The 24,565-nt window shown below is 41.9% G+C and overlaps 3 protein-coding genes across 4 annotated transcripts; 2 read left to right on the top strand and 1 right to left on the bottom strand.

Moving 5' to 3' along the window:
- The first annotated feature begins 984 nt into the window (after positions 1 to 984).
- On the top strand, positions 985 to 11,081 carry LOC109628792 (heterogeneous nuclear ribonucleoprotein L-like). 2 transcript variants are annotated; one of them, XM_020086169.2, is made up of 14 exons: positions 985 to 1,123; positions 1,634 to 1,752; positions 2,416 to 2,653; positions 3,191 to 3,276; positions 3,434 to 3,530; positions 3,605 to 3,677; positions 8,149 to 8,184; positions 8,422 to 8,490; positions 8,577 to 8,830; positions 9,077 to 9,198; positions 9,316 to 9,517; positions 9,604 to 9,661; positions 10,522 to 10,617; positions 10,742 to 11,081. In XM_020086169.2, the coding sequence occupies exons 1-14, from the start codon at positions 1,040 to 1,042 to the stop codon at positions 10,798 to 10,800; spliced, it is 1,593 nt and encodes a 530-aa protein (XP_019941728.2). In that variant the 5' UTR covers positions 985 to 1,039; the 3' UTR covers positions 10,801 to 11,081. The 2 variants fall into 2 exon arrangements, with proteins under 2 accessions (XP_019941728.2, XP_019941729.2); XM_020086170.2 differs by lacking the exon at positions 8,149 to 8,184.
- A 597-nt stretch (positions 11,082 to 11,678) lies between these two features.
- Positions 11,679 to 17,256, top strand: LOC109628607 (interferon regulatory factor 2-binding protein 1-like). The gene is made up of 2 exons (XM_020085796.2): positions 11,679 to 14,705; positions 16,328 to 17,256. The coding sequence occupies exon 1, from the start codon at positions 12,905 to 12,907 to the stop codon at positions 14,678 to 14,680; it is 1,776 nt and encodes a 591-aa protein (XP_019941355.1). The 5' UTR covers positions 11,679 to 12,904; the 3' UTR covers positions 14,681 to 14,705; positions 16,328 to 17,256.
- A 68-nt stretch (positions 17,257 to 17,324) lies between these two features.
- On the bottom strand, positions 17,325 to 23,564 carry micu2 (mitochondrial calcium uptake 2). The gene is made up of 12 exons (XM_020085797.2): positions 23,207 to 23,564; positions 22,827 to 22,956; positions 21,572 to 21,603; positions 21,407 to 21,482; positions 21,103 to 21,150; positions 20,728 to 20,810; positions 19,977 to 20,027; positions 19,771 to 19,868; positions 18,660 to 18,831; positions 18,461 to 18,569; positions 18,221 to 18,378; positions 17,325 to 17,878 (listed from the first exon to the last, which is right to left on the bottom strand). The coding sequence occupies exons 1-12, from the start codon at positions 23,414 to 23,416 to the stop codon at positions 17,777 to 17,779; spliced, it is 1,269 nt and encodes a 422-aa protein (XP_019941356.2). The 5' UTR covers positions 23,417 to 23,564; the 3' UTR covers positions 17,325 to 17,776.
- Between the last annotated feature and the right edge of the window lie 1,001 nt (positions 23,565 to 24,565).

The following is a 24,565-nucleotide window of genomic DNA, read 5'->3' as shown; positions in this document are numbered from 1 at the left end:
TGCCAACTTGCATATTTTACGTCAAAGGTCAAGCCTATTATTCAATTCAATTTTAGTTGTATAGCAAAGAGAGAGAAAGGGAGAAAGAGGAGAGAGACCAGGAATTGTTGTAACTTCTGTTTAAACTCTGTCAGGTTGTTATCATGAAAATAATAAGAATGACATTTATAGATGTAATACATGCACTAGACCAATCATACGCGATTGCCAATCATGATGTTGCATCAAATAACTAATTAAAACCAAATATATCAGAAACACTCTGACATACATCAGTGTTATAAAAACTACATAAAATGACAGAGCCCATATTTGAGAAAAATGTATTTAACATCTACTTTGACTGTTTAGTGTGGTCCATGTCTTATCAACTAACATGACCAGTACTGCAGTTAGCCCCTAGCAGTCGACTGAGATGATTATCTAGACTTTTGAAAGCTGTCCATCTTTAAACACAGTCCATTACTGAGTCCAGTGAAACCGGGGGCTGGTTAGGTTTCTATCCATAACAAATGTGTCCAAAGTTCTCAGATCTACACTGGCAGATCTGAGACATGTGATATGAATGATCAAGGTGAGGGCCACCCATTGGAAATATAGCAATGGTTGTTCTTGGTCTAAATAGTACAACTACTACTACATTAGTACAATGACATTTAAAATCAAATTCAGCAAATCATATGGTCTAATGTCTAAAACCCAAGACATCAAATAAAACAATGCAAAATCTAAAATCGATCATTTAGAATGAATTAAGAGAACCTGATAAAAGAAACACAAGTAATAGTAGAAAACTATCAAAGATAAGTGGCAATGTTAAGTGTTGTTAATTTAAAAGCCATGTTGTGATCACAATGTCTGATCACCACTGAATGAGACGTGTTAACGCGAGGAAAATATATTAATATATCAATATTTGGACAATTTGTAGAACGAAATTGGAGTTTGTGGAAAACGGGTGTCTCGACAAAGGTGTGCAACAGAAGCCCATTTTTCCCACACACCTTGAAAGCGGCAGCGCTCCAGCAGACAGGACAACATGGCTGCCGCTGCGGGCCGATACTACGGAGAAGGTGGCAGAGCGACGAAAAGACAGAAAACTGAGGACGGAGGGATGACGACGGTGAGGCTCTGCTGTTTGTCCATGACTGTAGTGGCGTGCTGTGTTGAAATGTGCGGGGCTTTGCTTTTCTAAGACATGAATTAAGCCTGAAAAAGGGAGGATGCTGGTTTCGCCGCTGGCTAAAATGAAGAAGCTAACTAGCAAGTTAAACCCGTTCTCCTGGATGCTGGTGGGGTCAGGCCATAAAGAGGGACAGCGTCAAATAGAACTACATGACAGTGGTCATGGGGTTCGTCCTATAGTGTGATTGAATAGTTACTGAACGATATGTCTGTCTTTGTTGGACACAGACCATGTTAAAGGTCTTCATATGAAGAATAACGTAAAGAGTGTGTCGGTTTTTCTCGTCCATGACGTTGGTTTGCTAACGTTAATCTTCTACAACCTGTTATTCCTAAAAAAAATGATTTGCCCCACTGTTTCCACATCTTCAGCCGCTGCTCCAAGCCTCCCTGCAGGCGGTGGAAGTATCTTTACGACCCCACAAGCGTCATCTTGTTTCATTTTCAGGAGAGCTACGAGGACCCTCACAAACCGCTGCCCTCCCCGGTGGTGCACATCAGGGGCCTGGTGGACGGTATCATGGAGGCCGACCTGGTGGAGGCCCTGCAGGAGTTTGGTGTCATCAGGTAATGTCAGGCCACCCAAGACCATGTGTGTCTCACATTCTCCCTCTCTTCTATCAGTGGTGTTATTCTCACACCTTCCAGTTTCATAGTGACCACTAACAGACCCTCACAGAAAGAGACACATGTCTCTCTCTCGCTCAGTTACACACATTGACAGTGGTCACACCAGTTAACTCAGACTGGGTACAAGCAACATCATTTGGTCCTGATCACAGTAGTCACGTGAGGTTCTTTACAATACCAGGTGTGAAATGGCTTTTATTTATTTTGAAATCATTCTACTTGAACGTCTTACCATCCAGGCACAGGGATCCTTCACATGTGGCTTGCTATCGTCTTTTTTGGTAGTTTTTACCCACCCTTGCTGAGGGTGAATGACAGATGTTGCTGCACCTTGCTAAGCCCTATGAGACAAACTGTGATTTGGGCTGTACATATATGAATTGATTAATAACAGGTCTAAATAGAGTCAGTGAAACTCAAAGCCTAAACTATGAGCTGTTTAATACATAAAAATAAAAATTGGGTTAAGGCAAAATAAGTTCTATCAAGTTGCTCAGGATTTTAAACATTTCTATGAATGATGCTTTTTATAGATGAAGCATGGTTAATTGATCTGGTCTATAGATCCTGTAATTTCCATCTTGAAATATTTATTTACAGTTATGTGGTTATGATGCCCAAGAAGCGCCAGGCCCTGGTGGAGTATGAAGACATGAATGGCTCCTGCAATGCTGTTAACTATGCCGCAGAGAATCAGGTTTACATAGCAGGCCACCCTGCCTTCATCAACTACTCCACCAGTCAAAAGATCTCCCGGCCAGGAGACGCAGACGACACGCGGAGCGTCAACAATGTGCTGCTGCTCACCATCATAAACCCCATCTATCCTATCACCACGGTAATGTGATTGTGAAAACAAACCTTGTGTACCACGGTAGCTTCACGTCATCATTTCTATGACCAATGTGTATACAATACTGTATAATTACGAATTCAGACCGAATCATTCATCAGGCCACTGTACTTGTAGCTTTGTTTGTAGTGTTTGATTTGAGCAGTGATTAAAACTAGCTTAATGAATAAGAAAGGGACTAGATTAATTTAATTAGTACTAGTAGTACGAGTGCCAATATAGTCATCAAACAGTACTATGAAAACAACTATAAAGGGGAATTGGTGGCTTTTGTGGTATTTCAGTGTGGTTTTTAAAAGTGTTTTTCCACATGATATTCTCTGCACAGATACACTGAATTTCATTTCCACCTTGATGTTACTAAATTATGTTTTTATTGCAAAATGTAGTAACTTGGTTTTAGTTAACAATTACCAATGCAGTATGTTTTAGTGTTGTGGTTGTGTATTAAATGTGATATATGTGATGTTTGCATAAAGAGTACTGACAAAATGGTTTAATTGTATCCGTGTGCTCCTGCAGGATGTGCTCTACACCATTTGTAACAACTGTGGTCCTGTACAGAGGATTGTCATCTTCAGGAAGAATGGTGTTCAAGCCATGGTTGAATATCCTTTTTAAGAACTACTGTATTTTTTATTGGCCATGTTGCTCTATATTTTGATACACTATGATTCTATAACAAGCTGACATACGTAATTGATGATGTATTTGAATTCAGAATTTCTCTTAAAATCAGATCTCCCCTTAACTTGCTGCTGCCACATTTGATTCGGTCCAAAGTGCCCAGAGGGCTAAAGCCTCTCTGAATGGGGCAGACATCTATTCTGGGTGTTGCACTCTGAAGATTGAATATGCCAAGGTGAGTGTATGGCAATATCTATCGATCTTTGTACCAAGAGGAAACTAGCTAAAAAATGTTTTTGCACTTTACAGCCAGCACGCCTTAATGTCTTCAAAAATGACCAAGACACGTGGGACTACACTAACCCCACCCTGAGTGGCCAAGGTAACATGCAGCCCCCAAGCCTTCCTTCTCCCATTCTTCTTCTTCTTTTCCTCTCATGCCACTGTATGGGATGGTTAGGTTTGTCTGCCTCCTGGGGCACTGCCTCAGATCACAGATGTTCCCCATGCCAATCGACAATGTGTTCATAGGCAGTATTCCTGTGATGCCTTCACAGTCTTCATGCATTTTCTCGTCACACTGCAGGCACAAAGTAAGGGCATGAGGAGCAACCTCAAGGGCAGCCAACTTCAGTTACAGTCTCATGCATGTACAACGCTCAATGCAACCGACACAGTAGCATATGCAAGTGCACCATTCTTCACATAGTTTCACATTCCCTATAGAGCATGCCACAGCTGCACAACCTCACGTCCCTGCCTACCCTCCTCCAGTAAACACTAAAGACTGTCACACCTGTTCTATTCTTTCAAACATAGTGGAGATTTTATAGCTGAAGTTAGACATTGCACTAGCCAGCTGAGTTGACTTTAGAGACAGCTAGACATGCCTCTGGTTAAAGGTCCCATGAAATGACCCTTGAGATTGTTTTTGAGGCATTGATCTGCTCGATGTGTATTTCAATATGGTTGACCTGGGATTGAGGGCAGGTGGCGCATAAAGCTGTCAGTGGGTGTCACTGTGTCAACAACTACTTATTATGGAGCAAAGAACATTTTGCATTTCATGGGACCTTTGGTGTAAAATATATATTACAAACACACTTCATGGCTTCTACATCGTTCAGCTTTCAAACCAATATCTAAAATGTGTTTTGTTTTTAGAATCACTAATGAACTTTGTATAAGATTAAGTCATAGCGTGTATAAATTATTTTTAGTTATTGGGTGCTTTCTTGATTATAAAGCTTAAACAAACCAAATCAATGTCTGAAAACTTCATCAGCCACTTGCCACATTATGGTGACAGACATTCTTCTCTTCCACTTGTATGACATAATACTGGTTAAAATACAGGTTACTGCTAATTACAAGTAGACTAACTGTAATGTTATCAAATTTTCACTGTTATATTCTGTGCTCGGAGCCTTGGTCCTACTCAAACCTCATTTCAGGAGTAAACATTTTCTTCAGATTCGTTTTGGGCAGCAGTAGACAGTTGCTGGTGTGTTAAATGTATTTCATTTTTCTTTTCTTTTCTCGTCGGATACTCCTTAAATATGTAATTGTTTCTCTTGTACACAGCCAGTACATGTACACTGCAGGTTTCATACAGGTGTATGACACCTCGTCCTCTCGAGACATTTCTTGGTATTCTAGTTTTTGCTGCCTTACGAACCAGAGGTACTCCTTGTGTCCTCACTGTGCAAACTCATACAGGCTTACCTCAACTTCTACAGCGACAGTATAACAGCACCCACAGCTAAAGTAAATCAGCTCTGTGGCTTACATCGGACACAGTGGGGCAACAAACACCGGAACACATCTTCAACTCTGTACTTCCTTATTCCAAGTCCATCATCACCTCTTTCTCCACCACCTGACATGGGAATCCGCTTTATTTTTGGTGTCGGACAGTAGCCACCATTTCAGATTAAGGGACAGAAATGTTCCAAGGCCACGCAAACAGACACCTTGTATATCCACCACAGACTGACGATAGATTGATAAGCATCTACCACCACCTCTCATCCAGTACAGCACATCTGCAGAGCCCTGAGGAGTCGCCACTTTTGACACAAAACATTGACGATGAGGGCTGGAGTCAGGCGTGTGGTCGTTTCCGCCACGCCTCTTAGCCCTCGGGATGTGACTGCCATAACACAACCACAGGGAGCAAGAGAGGAGTTTTCAGACACACTCAGCCTGACCAGGGAACAGATGACATCACATACGTGGGGCAATAAACAAAAAAACGATGCCATTCTCTTTCTCAGATGCTAATACCGCTCGTCTCTGCCATCCTGTGCCGAACACAACATGACAACACAACGAGCTGAATATCCACGACAACACACAGAGCTGAACCACCACGACAGCACATCGTCACTAGATGCCTTTTCAAATATGCAAGCATCATGTGAACGCCCATTTTTACACAAGAAGAAACATCTACAGGGGGGCCCATGAAGACACAAGCATCAGACACCTATCAAGCATATAAGCACAGAGGCAAACAGATTACAATCCTTTCGCAACGCTTTCTACATTTATGGACTCTGGTGTTCTGTTTTTCCTTGTGCCTTCCTCCCCATTTCCCTCCTCTCTGTGCTGTTCTTGTGTTGTTTCTGCGTGATTTCATTTACCCTTTTTGAATATATTTTTTTGAACTGGCCCATAGTGATACCTTTAACGCCTCCCGTGTGATGCAGGTTTGGCTCAGTGTGTCTGTGGACTGACAGCCCACTCTGAAATGGTGCAAATGTCCCGCTTTGTGATCAGAGCACGGTAAGCTGGAAATGAGCCTCTAATTGCAACTTTCAAAACGAACTGGCAGCAAGTCAAAGCCAAGCTTGGAACCTGGATGTACTTTTCTTCCTGGTGGTGGGGATGCAAGGATGGAAAGAAGAAGGAAAAGACTGAAGAGGGAGAATGAGTTGAGGCTGGAATCAGAGGTATGCGGGTAGCATCCTTGCTGAAGACTGCCCCCTACCTGCCCACTGTGTCCCATGCTTCATGTGTGGTGCTGTAAGTACTTGAAAGAAATGAATGAATAATCTGACTTTGGTTAAAAATGGAAATTTAATGTGAAAAACCCCAGGATTTCTGCCATCCTGTTTATACAACAAAGTCTCAGTTGTAGGACCTTAGTAACACCAGCACATAATAGATGTACTAAAGATTTTTGACAAGCTTTGGAGTTTTTTATGCAACTTACCATTTTAAATTATAGTTCCTATAATCAAAGAATATGTTAGATTTATGGCTGTGTTATTACACCGGTTTGTATTCGGTAACCAAGCACCTTCGTATTTCGGGGAATGAGTGGGGCATGTCAGTGGTTGAGTAATCATAACTTTGATTTATAGATCAAATTAAGTGCGTTTGGAAAGCTGTTCATTGATTCTAATGTGTTGGAGCAGTAGTGGCAGTTCAGATGGATTTTCAATGTAGTGTTTTAGTGTACTGACACTGATATAGTTTTCTACTTAGAAACATTGTTGATATACTTGGTGGTGACACATAAGAGTGACATCATCTGTTACCACAGGAGGTTTTGTTTGCTGTGGATGTGTGTGGGCTTTTGTTATGTGTGTGTGGTACTTCAATCTCATAACGCAATAGATAACTTACCAAGATTAAAACTGTTTCCCTGAACACATGAATTAAATTTGGGTGTCAATAAGAAAACATGTCTGCTGATAGGCCATTATATTTCTGGTTAATAAACCTGCTTGGGTGTAACACTATAGTTGGGCACATCTGTCCTTAAATCAATGGTTTTATCTGGATTATTTAAGGGTGGCATCTTCTGAACGTAGTTCAAGCAGAGATGTTGCAACAAATAAATTGTGAAAACTTTTAAGAGCACAGCCAAGTTTTTTTCAGATGACTTTCACCCTACACTAATGCGGATATTATGCAAAAAACACAGTTTTCGTCTCGATTTGGGCTGCTTGCCCACATGGTGTTTTAAATCTCCAAAATGTTTTAATGCATTTCAAAGTGCAGACTTTAAACAAAACTCAGGTTTCTATGTATCTGTGTGAAGATGAAGAAATGAAGCATCTGGGAAACAATGCTGTCACAGCTTACATATTGAACAACAATGGCAGCTATATACCAGTTATGAGTATTAGCTCACTGAGCATGCTCACAATGTTCTTCTGTGCTATTTGACAGATCGTTACTTGCTGGAGCATTTGTAGTCATTTTTGTATTCTTGTCTGGATGGAGACGATGGTCGCGTAGACAGCTTTTTTTATATATATTTATATTATATATCAACAGTGGTGTAGACAAGGTTGATGTGCTTTAAAAATCAGTGTAGCTGACTTCACTACACACAGGTCAGACTGAAAACTATTGCCCTATTTAACTAACACTGATTATAGTCAGCTAAAAGTAGATTGTTCATCTACTTCAGAAAGGGCCTCTAAAAAACATGGATGGATGCTGATGCACAGAATTCCCCCTTGGTGTATCAAATGGAGGTTGTGGGAACTTTTAAAACCATAAAATGGACTTATACATGTGATAACTTCGATCAAATTCTGTTTTAATTTGTTTCCCCTTTAACACTGTTTTTTAGTTTAAATGCTCAACGTCTTGTCACTTCTGATGTGAAACCTGTGTCTTATCCTGATTTGTTGTCATAGTTTCCAATAAAACATGCTTAGACTGCAGGTGTGGCTCATACAACTGATGCCTATTTTAATATCTGATCCTCTATATGAATGTTTGTGCTGAATATTTTCTAAGATATAAAGAAGTGTGTTTATACAGTTTTGCCAAATTGATGAAATTTCAATGTTCATTTTGGATTTGAAATGTTTATGTGTGTACCTGCACAGATGCTGATGGTGAAGGCAATTGGAACAATTCACAAGGTGTGTGTTTGTATTAGGATGGCAGATGTAGGAGGTCTCGAAAGCTTTCTTTCAAACTCACCATTTAAAAATCTCCATTATGTCACATTAATTTAGCAAAATAGAGCTTGCAGGTTTTTTTTACACATTAGATGCTAGTTCCTTATGTTGCATGTCAATCACAGTTTTGCACCTTATCACAGTGTAGCTCATGTAATTTAATGGTTTGATAGGCAACTTTTGTTTTCCCCATTTTAGATCCCAATGGCAATCCCAACAAACGGCAGAGGCAGCCTGCTCTTCTAGGAGACCACCCACCTGATTATGGTAAGTATTCAACAAATACAGTGATCTTGCATTAAGACTGGTGGATTACACTCCAATAATGTATCTTTACCTTTTCTTTCCTTAAGGGGGCCCTCAAGGAGGTTATCATAGCTACAATGACGATAGCTACGGCGGTCCCCCTCCTGCCCACCGCATGGGGCAAGGGATCGGTGGGCGTGGGCGCGGTAGCCAGCGCTATGGCCCTGGATATGGACCACCGCCCCCTGAGTATGGTCCTCATTCTGACTCCCCAGTTCTTATGGTGTATGGCCTTGAGCCCTCCAAGATCAATGCTGATAAGGTCTTCAACATCTTCTGTCTCTATGGCAACATAGAGAGGGTAAGTAAAATGGAGGCAAACACCCTGAAGCACTACTCGTAAGATACCATGTATTGATCTCTGTATCCTCCTTTACTTTGGTTACTGAAGTTGGAATGGTAACATAATGCATTGTTGGTTGAAATGATGGTTGGAGTAAAAGATGAAAGGTGATGCTACCAACAGTTGTCCACTAACAGTTTTCCATCAACAATTGTATGATGATGTTGTTTATGTGTAGTGAAGCTGGATGCTTCTCTTCTTCAGGTTAAATTCATGAAGAGTAAGCCTGGAGCAGCAATGGTGGAGATGGGAGACTGCTACTCTGTGGACAGAGCAATCACTCACCTCAACAATAACTTCCTTTTTGGACAGAAACTCAGCATTTGGTAAGAGCTGTCCAAAATATTACAGGATATTAGTATTGACTATTTAAAAAATTAAGATACGGTGTGTGTAGAGCTAGACACACAGACATATGACTTCTGGCTGTCTTTCCTTGGCAGTGTGTCCAAACAGCAGGCTATAGTGCCAGGACAGTGTTACCAGTTAGAAGACAACACCAGCAGCTTCAAAGATTTCCACGGGTCCCGCAACAACCGCTTCACCTCCCCAGAGCAGGCGGCCAAAAACCGAATCCAGCACCCCAGCAATGTCCTGCACTTCTTTAACGCGCAGCCTGACATATCTGTAGAGATCTTCAACCAGGTAAGGAAATTCTCCAGGGTCCCCCCTGTGATTGATAGATTATCTAAAAAACACCTTTTCACATTTTCACTGGTCTGTCCTTCTAGGTGTGTGATGAACTGGGAATTAAGACCCCCACAAGTGTGAAGCTTTTCTCTGGAAAAAGTAAGTAATTCATTTTTGTCAGGAATGTTATTTATGATTCTTCCCTCTAGATTTAAAACAAATGAGTTGGTAGACAGATATTTGTAGTGATTCAAAATGCACACCTGAAACATTTCTCAGGGGGTGGCTGTTTATCGGGGAGGTAGAGAAGGTAATTTACTAACCAGAAGATCAATGGTGTTATCCAGAGTGACACAAAATGTCCTTGAGGGAGACACTGAATCCCATTTTGCCCCAGATGGCTGTGCTTTTATTGTGTGAATGATGTGTGATAGAAAAAGTGTGTGTTACCAGATGAATGTGAATTGTTGTGTAAAGCACTTTGAGTTAAGACTATAAAAAACACTAAATAAATGCTGTCCATCTACCATCCATATAGCATTTATACATGTAATGTGCAGGGATGGGGATAACTGCTAGTTCATTGTAACACTCGTACAGGCTGTATGTTGGCCTTACAGTTCCTATGGTATATGCAACACACTGTTGAAAAAACCACAGCATGGCCCCAATACATCGTCTAAATCTGGCATACTAATCAAGTTCTCTTGTATACAACTGTAATTTGGGAGGGTTGTATCATTAGCATTAATATTCTTCACTGTTATACCAGATGAATGTCAAATCAAGATCAGAGAAATAGATTGTTTCTCAGTTTACTTTGCAGTACATACACCCAGCTGTTTTTAAATATACAGTAAATATACAGTATATATATATATATATATATATATGATACATTGTATGAATGTGTTGTTTATGCTGAGGCTTATTCAGATCTGTTTAGTTGAGTGCATTAACAGACAGTTAAGTATAATCCATTGTGGTAATCTAATCAGTCGCCTTGTGTGGCACAAAAGGTGAGCGAAGTTCATCTGGCCTGCTGGAGTGGGACTCCATCAATGACGCCATGGAAGCCCTTTCTCTGATGAACCATTACCAGATGAAAAACCCTAGTAAGCACTCTTGTCATTGACACACCAACACAGTCATGTTGATTTTACTATATACTGTTCATTTTACAGTCTTCATTAATGTATATGACTTTTTTAAATGTTTAATATTGTGTCTTTTTTATAGGTGGGCCTTACCCTTACACACTGAAGCTGTGTTTCTCAACTACACACCATGCCAACTAAATACTCTCCCAAGCTATTTGTAATGTTTTGTGTCCTTGCATAGTTTACTGCAATTCAGTTGTCACAAATTTAAAAATTCAACCAGTGATGACCAAACCTAGGATTGATGTGCTTGAACTGGTTTTGTATCATTTTATTTGACTTTTACCATGTTTTTCAATTGGTTGTTTATTTAGTATGTTAACACGACATTGGATTTGAATCATTGCACACTAACCCAATCTAACATTTAAATGTGGGCCTGTTATTGGTTTTTAAATAAAATTCATATTAGTCACCAATATGTAGTCATTGTCTTTCAGTGAACAGTACAAGAGCGGTCGAAAGTTCGATCCCCAGTCTTCCCATCTGCATGCCAAAGTGTCCTTGGGCAAGATACTGAACCCCAAACTGCCCAATAGAACAACAAAAAGTGCTAGCTATAGAAGCACTCTATGTATGAATGTGTGTGTGAAAGGGTGAATGGAAAACTGTAGTGTAAAGCGCTTTGAGTGGTCTTCAAGACTAGAAAAGCGCTATATAAATACAACCATTTACCATGAGTATTACTTTGGTTGTGTTTACTTAGTCATCTAAGTAGCTTTTTTAAGTTAAAAGGTCAGGTCGCAGTGAAATCAAGGCCAGTGACAGAGTGATGGTTCCTGGCTGGAGTTCATCACAGTTGCATTTCAATAAACATACTTTTATTAGCAAATCTTATTTTGCTAAACTCATCAGGTGTGTGTGTGTATGTGTATATATATACATGTATATATACACACACACACATACACGTGGCTAACAAGTCACATCCAGACACTTGTTGTGAATCACCGTCTCAGCCCTGTACTGCATTGATTTTAGAAGTGCTGCGTTAATAAATTGACTTATTGGTCTTAATTCACCTTAATATTTATTCTTTGAGTAATTGGCAGCAAACCCAGAATGCATCACTGCAAACAAGCACTTCAGTTTTACGTGGAGACCACATAACATTATGCGATTAGTGATTGAATTATTTGTTGGCTGCATGTGCATGTCTAGTGTCCTTTAACATGAATTCTCTCTAGATACAGTTTACACATAAACCCTGAGATAATACCACCATTATCAGAAGGATGTATACTCTCTAATCTGTATAAATATATGATAAATGTATGTTCAACATCTCAACTGATCACTTTCCCTTTGATATTGATAGTAAAAGAAATACACCTCAGATGTTCTTGTTCATAGTCATAATCCACAAGATCAAATGTCAATCTATTCATCTTCCTCTGAGCACATGGCTTCTCATGACAAGACCCTTTTCCTCCACATGAATATTTTCAATGAACGTGTAATGGCTCATTTTCTAAGCTGAGGCCTGAGCACAGCAGCTGTATTACACAACAACGAATATCCAGGTATCTTGCAAAACCCCTTCTCTAGTTCTCTCTTCGATTATACAATGTTTTTAAAATCTTACTACATTTAATCATGTATATTTGTTGTGCTACTTCCAGGATCTTTGATTAACTGATAGTTCTTTCTAGTTTTACTATGTGTATGCCTCTACTTCCTGGGTATTATTAAATGAGAGTAATATTCACAGTAATAGACTGGATGTCTTCTTATCTGGAAACGTAGACGTAAGGGATTCAAAATAATCTTGGATCCGCCCATTAAACCGGATCCACAGCACAATGTAAAGCTCTTCTTCCCTGGTCCACGTCACAAACCCTCCACACAGTCTGGAGCGACTTTATTCAACAGCCTTTAAATCGGAGGGACACGTGGAAACACAGACGTTCAGCAGAATATCAAGGAAACGGCGACACGAGTTCAAAAAAACTACAACTCCCAGTGTGCCCCGCGTCGTCGTCGCGTAGGTGTTTCCGGTGTCTTATAACATTTTACTTCCTTCCACACAGACCGACGCGAACAAACCGAGAGAGGAAACGTTGCTAACTTTTAAATGTCGTCACCAGCGGTCGCGTTCCTCTAGCTCGGTTTTCCTTCGACTTCCCGTGGTGAAATCCGCGGCATGTGGCGGCTCGAGTCCGACAACTGAACAACAGCCGAAGAGCGCAGCGCGTAACGTGAAGGCCTCCGAAGAAAGTTTGGTCGAGGGCCTGTAAACAACATGTCCTCCGCCTCGCAGTCCTCCTCCAGACGGCAATGGTGCTACCTCTGCGATCTGCCCAAGATGCCCTGGGCCATGCTGTGGGAGTTCAGCGAGGCCGTGTGCCGGGGCTGCGTCAACTACGACGGCGCAGACCGAATAGAGCTCCTCATCGAAACGGCCAGGCAGCTGAAGAGCACGCACGGGGTTTTAGACGGCAGGTCCCCGGGTCCTCCGCAGAGCAAGCCCAGCTCGTCCGGGCCCGTGGAGGCAGGGCGGCAGCATGGAGAGCGTCTGGACAGGGGGAGGGGTGAGTATGGGGTGTCCTCTCGCCTTCCCAATGGCCTGCACAGAGCTGAAGATGTGGCCTTGTCCGAGGGCAGCCGGCAGAGTCCAAACACTCGTCGGGCTATAGCTGGGGCAGTTCCTGGTCTGCATGGCACCATATCCCACGCATTGCTAGCCCAGGGGTTAGTCGCGACCCCTCATGGGCTGTTAGCCCCTCTGTCCAGCTCCAGGGGTGGGACCACACCTCTTGCAGTTTCAGCACCCATCATGGGTGATGCTGGGAGAAGACAGGCTGTGTCCCTGGGTGTGGGGGCTAGCACCTCTGCTCTGGTGGGTATAGATCCTGCACTGTGGAGGAACAATGAAGTGATGAGTGAACTGAATGAGATTTCTCGCAGCAGGGTCGAAGGCTGGCCAAACCGCCCCAAAGCCGTCAGGGACGTGCTTGTAGCTCTCAGCAGCTGTGTCCCCTTCAATGTGCGCTTCAGGAAAGACCACAACCTGATGGGTCGCGTCCTGGCCTTCGATGCCAGCGCGACCGCAGAGTTTGAGCTGAAGGTGTTTGTGGAGTATCCCTCCGGGTCTGGAATGATCTTCTCAGGAGTCCCAGACCTGGTCAGGCAGATGTTCCGCGACTCGGCTAAAGATGCAGGTAAAGCGGTGAACTCCGGGCTGAGATACGTGGAGTATGAGAAGCGGCAAGGCACAGGAGACTGGCGCGGGTTGGCTGAGCTGCTGAATGATGGGGTGCGGATGTTTAAAGAGCCCCCAATCCCAGAGGTTCTGCCACAGCCAGATGTAGTGTTGCCCATGGCAGCTGCTGGACGCCCCGTACCAGCGAAGAGCACGACTCGCCGCCGCAAGGCTTCTCCTGGCTCAGAGAATGGAGAGAGCGAAGGGAGGCCTGAACACAGCGCAAGAGAGCCCTGGCCCCGAGGTGCATACTCAGGCATGGAACCGCTTCCTGGCATGGCTGCCCCCCAAGAAGGCCCGCCCCGTTTACACAGCCAGCCCTCACCCATCTCAGCACTCATGGGAGTTGCAGACAGTCTGAGCTCCAGTCAGATGGCCAGAGAAAGCCCCAGCATGTCCACAGCCCACTCCTCCTCAGCCGGGCGTCCCACCAGCAGCAGTCCCTCCACTGCCTCAACCTCAGTCTCCCAGGCATCCATGGGGCAGGGCTTAAATTCGGTGGGGCCGAGCAACACCACCGCTGGTGAGTCATCAAGCAGCGCTCAGGGCACCTTGCTCTGCTGCACCCTCTGCAGAGAGCGCTTGGAGGACACTCATTTTGTCCAGTGTCCCTCTGTCCCGCACCACAAGTTCTGCTTCCCCTGTACCCGGGGGTTCATCCGCAGCCAAGGTCAAGGAGGGGAGGTGTACTGCCCCAGTGGGGAGCGCTGTCCCCTGGCTGGATCCACCGTGCCTTGGGCCTTCATGCAGGGAGAGATCTCGACCATCCTGGCCGGAGACGGAGATGTGACAGTAAAGAAGGAGAGCGACCCTTGACGTCTCCATCCTGTTGTGGTGAATGGTAAGATGGCATTTTATTTTTCTACTTACTGTCCAACATCCACCTTTGATAAGTCAATTCAATCTGTCCTGAGTGGCTTGATTAGGATTCGTTATTAGTAATTAGATTTAACATTTTAATTTGAAAGAAACAAATAAAAAAACTTGAGATGGCACCAAAAAGTAGAATCAGTGTCATCAACAAACTAACTATCCCAAACTATCCAATATATAAACACAAAGGTGAAGAAAGTCTTAGACTGCAGGGATGATGAGGTGATTGTAAAGTGCCTTGAGATAATGTAAATTATGAATTGGTGCTATATAAATAAAATAGAATTGAATTCATTATTGCCACTGCCACAATAGATAAATGTATTCACTGAGATAGTGTAGAAAGATGATTAATCATACATCTAATCAACATCACTATTTAGTATTAAATTAGTATTATACAAACTGAACAGGCTCCTGTAGGTATAATGTGCATGTTGAGTAAAGTAAGCAGTGGCAGCAGTGCAAAGTTACAGAGGTGAAAAAGTGTTAATAAATAGACATAATGAAAAATGACCTCTACTAACATTCGTTCATCAGCTGGTTCATGCTGGAAATACTTTCCCCCAACACATCCTTTGTTTTTATTGATGGGACAGGTAGTTAATCAATTAACAGATTCATTTCAGCATTTTCCTTTCGAGTAAAATAACCAGGAGGAGGATTTGCAGCTTTTCTTCTTTTCCTTCTCTGATAGTGAACGTGACCTTTTGAGCAGACAAACCAGTTTTCTAAACATGTCGCCTTTGACTTCAGGATATTGTAAGAAGCATTTTAGATCATTTGTTTTTGATTAATAAAAAAGATAAATGGCAGGTGAGTCAATAATGAAAGTAATGACCTATATAGGCCTTATTGGAATAGAAGTGTAGTCTGTCAACATGACACCTCAGTGGTTTTGGTGGATGCTGAGTTGTAAAATGTGTCATAATAACCAGTTTCAATAATAATGATAAAGACAATAACAATATATAGGAAATACTGGAAATACAAACCTTTCAGGCATAATTTTCACTAACTTGAAGTTCAGTCCTAGAGTTTCATTAATCAGTCCTCATTGTGACCTCATCTCTGTTATTAACTAAACATTTTACTTAATGTGCTGTAGAGCATCTGGTAGTTGTTGCAAGAATTTCAATAATTAATCAATGAAAGAAAAACACAACAGTTCTCTGGATCCATCCTCCCAAACGTTAGTATTTGCTGGTTTCCTCAGACTCTTCAGCCTTTGAGCTGTTGCTTGGACGAAACAAAATATTTTTGAAAATGATGACATGGGCACGTTCTGATATTTAATGGACTTCACCCTCAGAAACAGAGAAACCAACAGACCTCAATAATTGAAAAAAACTGTTAGCTGCACTATGATGGAGAGGAGACACATCTGATTAAAAGCCACATTTTCTACAATCCTTAAAATCAAATGTCATATTTACAATAACAATTTCACAGCTTGTTCTGGTGATTTTACACAAGCAAGAAGTGTTGTTAACCCCAGATAATGTCACTGTTCAGTTGGATGGAAAAAAAAGTTGGCAGTTGTAACCCCATGTTCCCAAATCCTCACAGACTTGTCTTCTTTCTCCACAGTGGATCAAACACTTTGAAAGCACTTCCCTATTATCTCAAGCAGGAGTCCTCTGGCTGCAGTTCATCATTTGTGCCTCTGAGAACACAATAACTCTGAACCCCTGCAAGACAGCGACACACACACACACACACACGCATACATACATACATACATACATACACACACACACACACACATACAGTCGACACAAGACTCACTCATAAGTGGCAGGACATGTCCGTCTTGTCAGGGCTCGGCTCACCTGCGAGGGACGACCGAACGTTGAGCCCCGACCACATTTGTCCCTCTCACGTGTCCAGTGCAGCAGACTCCTCACCAGGCCTCGTTTCAAAGCCCAGGATTGAAAGCACATGCTTGTTTTTTTTTTAAGAATGACAATCTCTTCTGTCTTTCGTTTGTGTGTTTGTCACATATGTTCCATATTGTCCTATACAGTTGCGTGACAGCGATAGTAATGGATGGTCTCACAGAATCCTGCAATTCTAAACAAATGAATGTTCAAAATGTGGCAAAAAACCATTGGGTCCTTAAAGCCAAGGATTAAAAAATGTAATCCCATACTATGTCTCTTAGGTATTCTCCCTATATTGTATGTCAAAAATGTGAATTTACTTTCAATATGGCTATGTAATTTCTATTTTTGATACAATACAAATTTATATGTATTTGTTTATAGTGATAAGAAGACCAAAGATGGCTTCATGCGCAATGTAATTTTATTGTATTGTAGCTGTGTATGCTGTATTCACTGATAACCTTGGCATCAGTCACTAATTTGTTCATCTATCACAGACGTAAGCTTGTTTTGTCTATTTACTTTTTGACTTGTATGTATGATAAAATAATTAGCACCACAATCTTCAATGGTTAACCCACATACTCATGTGATCTTAACAGGTCAATTCTACAATAAATTACAAAATAGTTATTAGTCATAGCTGCTTTTTCCTGCTACTGGTTTGAGTTCTATTAACCACAAATGTTAAGCACATTAAATTTACCTTTTTACAATAAACCTTTATTTTATAAATATTTCAAACTTGAAAACCCCACACCATCTCTTATAAAAGCCTGTGAAAATGTTAATGTGGTGACATGAACAGATTAAGCATTCATGCCTTGAAACACAGTTAACTGGTTTTGTGAAAACACTTAAGTGTGTAAAGTGCACAGTTCATTTGAAAGTCATCAGCCACTCTGAATAGAACATGCATGACTTGATTAATTACTGATACACTGTAAACACCACACCCACATTCAGCAAAGTAAGCTAATATCCCATAATAGATCTGCTCCTATGTAAACATGTCATCCATACAAAAGACAGTGGTATAAATCCTTACTTTCTTTACATGTGGTTACATTTAGAATCGTGTTCACGCCACTCTTTGATTATTCGACACCAGAATGAGTGATCGTCTATCAGGCACCTGGAACATCGTGGGGGTTCAGAAGGGGCAGCCGGTGTCTCCCAGGGCCTCTTGGGCTCCCTTCAGGGTCTCCTGCTTCACACACTTCCAAAAGCCAGAGAAGCCGTTCTGAGGCTGCACCTGAGGACAGGACAGAGTTAAACACAGCCAACAATACTGTGACGTGCAGAGGAGACGCGCTGGGGCACAAAAGAACGTGATAAATGAACAGGGGCATCTGGAAAGTGTCTAGTGCTAAAATCTCACAATGTCAGATTTGCTGTCTGCACTTGAATGAAATAACTGAAGATGAACATTTATGTATTGGCAACTTACAAAAATTGAACTAAAATGGCGCTCAGAGCTAATAGTCCTGTGAAATTCAATCGAGCTGCAAACTATTGAAAACCAGTCCATTAACTATGTCATTCTTGCTAACAAACAAACCAACAGGGGTGAAAAGGTACAGACGAATGACCTCACCTTCAGCCCTCGCAGTACTCTGTCTTTCATCACACCGAGGAATTCCTTATGGCTCAGACAGTTGTCTCCGTCCAAATCAAAGAGTTTAAACACGGTGTCCAGCACGTTCTCAGACAGATCGTGTCCGGTGGCGATCCTCACAGCTCGCTTAAACTGGGCTACAGTCACAAGCAGAAAAAAAGTGTCATCCACTGTAAATAGTGTGAGGGGGGATGCTGTCCTAACCAGAAGAGCTCTTACCCATTCCAACAGGACGGTTGGCTTCAGAGACCATTTTCATTGAAAAGGAAAAGTCCTCCAGATTGTTGGTGAACAGGCAGAAGACTTTGAACTCATCAAATGTGATGCTCTGCAACACAAGATGTGTCAGTTCACTGTCACATGACATTAAACAACATTGTCGCATACGTTTCTGTCAGAGGAGAAGCAGAGTCTTTACCTGTCCTGCTGGGATCCTCTTCCTCATGTTTTCCCAGTAGATCTCATTGTCTTCCTCGTTGGTGTAGTGAAGCAGCCACTCTGCAAAGTCTTCTCTTCGCATGGTGTCCATACCTTTGGAAAACTGCATGAACTCCATCTCCTGGACTTCAGCCTGCAGGTCCTCCATGAACCTGAAGGACACATGGTTTACTGGAAATGTGATGCATTGAGTCCTGCTGAGCTTCGTGACGACAAATGGCACCAACAATATCACCTCGTCACTTTAATGCTATTTCTAACCATTCTATTAGTGAAGTCTAAATACTTGGGAAAAAGTCCTGTTTTTTATTTAAATCATTGAATATTCTATATAATAAACTATAAATATAGATGGTCTGACTTTATACCTTTAATACTTTAAAAAAATGCTGCATAAATACAAGACAAAATTCTGATAGTAATTATATACAGCTTACAGTTTGTCTTCTGTATCAACCTCAAAGATTGTTTTTATTTCAGAAATCCAGCAGTTTTCATCCACTTGTGTATATATACACTAAGATAACAGACCTGATGCACTGCAACTTTGTAACTATCAAAGGAAGGACTTAAATCACTTCTGTGGCGATAACGCGCTGCAAAATAGTGTTGTGGTGTAACATATATATGTGGTGTGGTGAGCACTGTCATTAAAATGGCTAATTCACTGCAGAAAACACAGTTGACAGTCGACTGTGTGATTGCAGGATCCAAGTCTTTGTCACAACAAGTGATTTTCAGTGTGTATATTGCAGTTCCCTAGTAGCTGTTGTTTCCTGTAGTGAAGGGGGTTTTGAAAACAATACCAGGCAGATGCAGGTATGTAGGACAATGGCAGACATAGCTACAGTTCATATACAGTGAGTCAGACTACTGCTGATGTAGAAACACGTGACAGAGTGACTAACAACTTACCAAGCTGTGCTGATGATGTGATTGCACTTTCACCTGTCTACATACATACTGATTTTACTGGTGTGGAATTGTGCAGAACTTTGGATGTTGCTGTTTTAAGGAATCATGGGATGGAATTATCTCCTTTCTTTTTGTAAAGGAAGGTGAGAGTGTTTCTGTTGAAGCCGTTTTCTTACTTGAGGAACTCCTGGTACTGCAGCTTGTTTTCTCCTTTCTTCCCAAAGAAGTAGGCCTGTAGCGTCGTCTTCACACCTTCACCTTCCTCTGCTGGTTTCTGTAAACACCATGTGACGTGTAGAGTTAACATTAAAACTGAATGGCCACATGTTACACTTGGTAAGTTATGCTGAAAAGTGACAGTCAAGAGAATGTGAATACTCACCTCAGTGTCCTTAGGAGCTTTCAATTTGCTTTTCCGAATAATTTTCTTGAGCTTCAGCAAAGAAAAAGAAAAAATATCAAATTATTGTTAACATCTAACCAAAGAAAATTAGAAACATTTTATGAACTGGATTTTTTGGAGTACATACATCCTTCCTCTCTGAACTACCCCCCCCCCAAAAAAAACAAAAAAGTAGAATTTCACTGATCAAACCAGAGATGCAGCCTTCATCTAAATCAAACACACAGGAGACTGAAACAGATTTCATGCACTTGGCACGCATTATTGAGCGCTTTACCAAGTCACAACACGAAACAATACGACACAAGGTGCATGACGTGCCAACATGCAGTCTACTAGTCTAGGCCTGAGCTAGACTTAGCACGCAGAGGTCTTCTTGTCATCAAAGAGGACAAGCCTGATTGGACGGGACAGAAACTGCGAGTCATATAATATATATATATAATAACTGGCGTAAATTGAGGAGCTGACTCAGGCTGCAAACACAGAACAGATGAGACAAGCAGCTCAGCTGTCTCTCACCTTCACACAGATCCACGTCTCCATACTTACACTGTGGTAGCATCAGTGGCAGCATTAAAGGTGGGTATATTTAGAAATTTCAGTGCACACAGACGAACAAACAGAATTACAATTTTTCTGTGACATATTGTCCCTTGTGATTATCATGATCAATATTTCTTTGATTCTTTCTCTGCTTAATGTCATCTTGATATGTCAGAGGTCCTACCTTGAGAAATTCCTTTTTGTCCACTTGCTCATTGCCATCAACGTCCAGCATTTTGAAAGCTATGTGAAATCCTGTGCGCGGCTCTGCAACAGCAAAGCATCGACAGTTATCTGGACTCTGTCTGGTAATCTGAATGCAGACGACTTCAAACTAATCAATTCATTTGGTTAGTGGGACAACTTCTGAGGAAGCTGCTGATAAACTGTCTGTCTCCTCTCTAAATGTGCAAGTGTGCAAAGGTTGAACAGCATTGTGGGGGGAAAAAACAATATCAGTACTGAATGCTAACATAAGATCCCATGGAAATCTGTTACTGACAGAGAAGAGTGGAGAAAGCCCAGCAGCTCATGTGAGGTTTGGAGATGTATGACTTACTGGTGAGGATGGTCAGCAGGAACAGGTACTCTGTGTAAGATATCAGGCCTGAAATACATGAAGACGTGTATAATACACTTTCCTTTGGACAGAAGATAACCAAGACATATACATTGACATTGAAAATAAATAATATGCAAACGTACAGAGTATATTTTTCTATTACACAGATAAACACACGTTAAGTGTGACCTGAATCCAGTGTTAGAGAATCCAGACATACTGTGTGAACAGATGTGGATTCAGGGCATTAAGCCTGGAGCTCCAGTGTATTAACCACTCTGACGACAGATTAATAACTCACCATTGTCTCCTAAGTTTCTGAACAGGTCATTACCAGCCTGCGCTTTAGACGCAGAGACCAACATCTTATTAACTTCCTGGAAAGATGCCAACAGGAAACAGACAAAAGCACCTTTAGTCCCAAGTAATGCGTGTTCTCTACATGTGCAGTGAAAGGGAGACACACCTGTGTTGTTAGAATCTTCTTCTGCAGCTTCCCTGCATGAAAACAAACAGAAAAGATGAACAGCAGGAGGTCAGCATTACATGTGATTTAATTTCATTCATCTTGGTTTTATATGTCTGAGTGTCTGCAGGGTTTCAATGTTTAAACATAGCTGCATTCACTTAAGGCCTTTTAGAAACCATCAACAATGAACAACCACATGCCAATAATAAAACATGCATCTTTGTAGGATTAGCAGGTTAATATTTACATGATTTTCAGTTCTTCACTCATAGCACTAAGCTAACTGTAAATACTGTAACCACAAGTTAACTGCTGATTAAAATGGCTGCCTGAATTAACGTGTTTTATTCTCACAGTTTGTTTTTTAAACAGTAAAATATTTTTGTAAGCAGATGGTACATATGTAAGTGATTTCATTCGTCAAGTGAAAGTAAATAACAGATTGCCAACACAACCAAACTCATAAATTATACCATATATATGTACTCATCTATGATGTTATTGAGTTTTGTCAGTCTAATGATGATAATAATTAGCTGATGATTTAATGATGCTTTAAAAGGCAACAGTTTCATATTTCCACTCATCTCTTTACGAACATTCAACTTCTCCAGAGAATGTGTGTTGGAGTCAACGTTTCCACTTAGCAGTGTGAGACTACGTCTGGACGATATGGACAAAACTGATATTGAGATAAAATCTTCATATCAATTAATTTGCTCCCAACTGAAGGTTGTGGTTTCAAACTTGTCTTGCAGAGAATCACAAACATTGGCTAAACAGCAAATTGTTTTACAAATCTGAGGTATATCGATCATGTGTCTTACCTCCTCACTACCTACACCTTGTTTAACTACAACTAAAGCATGATTTCTCGTAATAAGATGACGTTTTTCATTTATTTATGACTTTATTCTCGTAATGACTCATTGAAACTAAAACTTTCTTCTCGTTATGAATTTTTCTCTTTAAATTATAACTTCATTGTCCTGATTTTGTCCTTTTGTAGTTGAAGAATTTATTCTTGAAATCTCAATTTGTATTCTTCAATAAGGCCCTGATACTTCATGGTATCACTGTGGCTGCACAATGCATTGTAGCATTGAATCAATACATACTGGACTATTGTCACGTTGGTTTTCATGACAGTTATATTGCGCTAATTAAAGATATTATTTTATTTCCCAGTCCTAAGCCAGACTCCATTCAGGGCTGCAGTGTCAGAACATGGGGAGGACAGAGAGCAGCTTACGGTCCACGTTCTCCAGCATGACGGAGAACAGGAAGTCTCTGGGGGTCATGTAGGGCTCCTGCTCGCAGACCACTGAGGCAAACTTGTTGAAGCGGATCCTTCTGGCGGAGAGATGAGGAGCAGCGGCCTCCTGCAGCAGCACAAACAAACACCATGATCATCAGAGCTAGGAGCAGCAGGAGCAGCAGGAGCTCCAGTGAGGAGTCAGTCTCTGTGTGCTGTGGCAGTGGGTGGCCGCTAGAGGGCGTCATCGTTGAAACTAAGTGTTCACGCCCTGTCTGAAGCTTTGACTCACATTTAGCTTCATTGTGTTTAAATAACTCAAATATGAAACGTGTATGTGTGTCTGTGTGTGTGTCTGTGTGTGTGTCCGCTCTCACCTTCCGTTCCGCAGCGTGAACGGTGAAGGCCAGAGTCCTGATGTTAGCTCTGTTGTTAGCATGGTGTCGATAATAACAGAGGAGGCCGCCCGCCACAACAGAGCCCACAACCACAGGAGCCACAGCCCGGCGGACAGCGGAGCTCCCCAGAGTCCGGGGGCTCCTCAACACGTTCCTCAGCACCGCGGACACCTTTCCCCAGGTGGCCATTTTCAGGAAGCTAACTCGCCAGCTGGCTACAATCAAGCGCCCCGCCCACAGGAGCGTGCTGGGCCGCTGGTCACGTGCCCATGCCCGCAGTGTCACGTCAGATGTTACGGTGACGTCATCCCGACTGCGCTACACGTCTCTGCTCATCCTCTCTCCTGCGGCCTGGTGCTGTCACATGAAGAGGCGTCCCGGTCTGATGACGACAGCACAGCTGGATCACAGCTTGATCACAGCTGGATCAGCTGTCAGACAGGTGGAGAGTTCTGTATTGACTTTAGATTGATGTCTGTGTTCCCTCAAATGTCCACACTGTCCAGATACTTACCAGCAGGCTTTTATAAATGGTTTGACCATCTGTCACTCGTTTTTTAATTCACTGATTATCTATCAATCAATCAATCAATCAATCAATCACGTTGTGTTTGTGTAGCCCATACTCACAGATCACATCCTCTGTCCTTAACCCTCAACAAGAGTGAGGAAGAACTACCAAAAAAACTATTACCAGGAAAAAAACAAAGAAGACAGAAGAGCAATAGATCCTGCGTGTAGCTGAACACATCAACAATTGATTAGTAGACATTTTTTGTGACATAATGGAATATACAATCAAACTGTTTTGATATTCTGTTTGGTTATATATACTATATTTATACATAACAAATAAAGGTTCCCTTTGGCACCATAACCCTAACCCTGAGAGCCTGAGGGCTCTGCAGTATCTCAGCTGTTCCCTGGACTGAGCTCTTCTGGATCTGGAGATCTCAAACGTTTTACCTGCTGGAGCCCCTCTCCCAATTTGAGGGTTACAACCCCCAGTTCTCAAAACTGGCATCACTGTTACCTTCACGTTCTACATCTTCCCTAGATCCTCTTTCAGTATTTCTCAATCCTCTTGTGTTCCTTCTTCACACTGTTAATCCCCTCTCACTTGGGATGCTTGTATAGTAACATTCCAACAATTGCAGGTTTTCCGCCCTGGACCATGGATGTCTTGTTCCAGGCTGGTAGCATTGAGGGTATTGGAGAATTCCGGTGAGTTCTTGCTCATGGCTCCTCAGAGCAGAGATCAGAAGCTTCCAGATTAAGGACGATTTCTAGATCGAGTGATCATCAAGAAGCGAGGAAGGATCAAATTAGAGACCTGAT

Source organism: Paralichthys olivaceus, chromosome 15 (assembly GCF_024713975.1).
Source record: "Paralichthys olivaceus isolate ysfri-2021 chromosome 15, ASM2471397v2, whole genome shotgun sequence".
Classification (NCBI taxonomy): Eukaryota; Metazoa; Chordata; class Actinopteri; order Pleuronectiformes; family Paralichthyidae; genus Paralichthys; species Paralichthys olivaceus.
The sequence above is the reverse complement of the archived record's forward strand: the minus strand, read 5'-3'. Positions and strand labels throughout refer to the sequence as shown.

Bases quoted from the DNA above. Each gene is read 5' to 3' on its own strand.
- LOC109628792 (XM_020086169.2), top strand. From the start codon at position 1,040: ATGGCTGCCGCTGCGGGCCGATACTACGGAGAAGGTGGCAGAGCGACG. The intron at 1,124-1,633 runs GTGAGGCTCTGC...TTTCATTTTCAG, and splicing joins AGGACGGAGGGATGACGACG to GAGAGCTACGAGGACCCTCA. The intron at 1,753-2,415 runs GTAATGTCAGGC...ATTTATTTACAG, and splicing joins CAGGAGTTTGGTGTCATCAG to TTATGTGGTTATGATGCCCA.
- LOC109628607 (XM_020085796.2), top strand. From the start codon at position 12,905: ATGTCCTCCGCCTCGCAGTCCTCCTCCAGACGGCAATGGTGCTACCTC.
- micu2 (XM_020085797.2), bottom strand. From the start codon at position 23,416: ATGGCCACCTGGGGAAAGGTGTCCGCGGTGCTGAGGAACGTGTTGAGG. The intron at 20,028-20,727 runs GTAGGACCTCTG...TCTTTGCTGAAG, and splicing joins ACAAAAAGGAATTTCTCAAG to CTCAAGAAAATTATTCGGAA. The intron at 18,570-18,659 runs GTAAAGACTCTG...CTTGTGTTGCAG, and splicing joins AGAGGATCCCAGCAGGACAG to AGCATCACATTTGATGAGTT.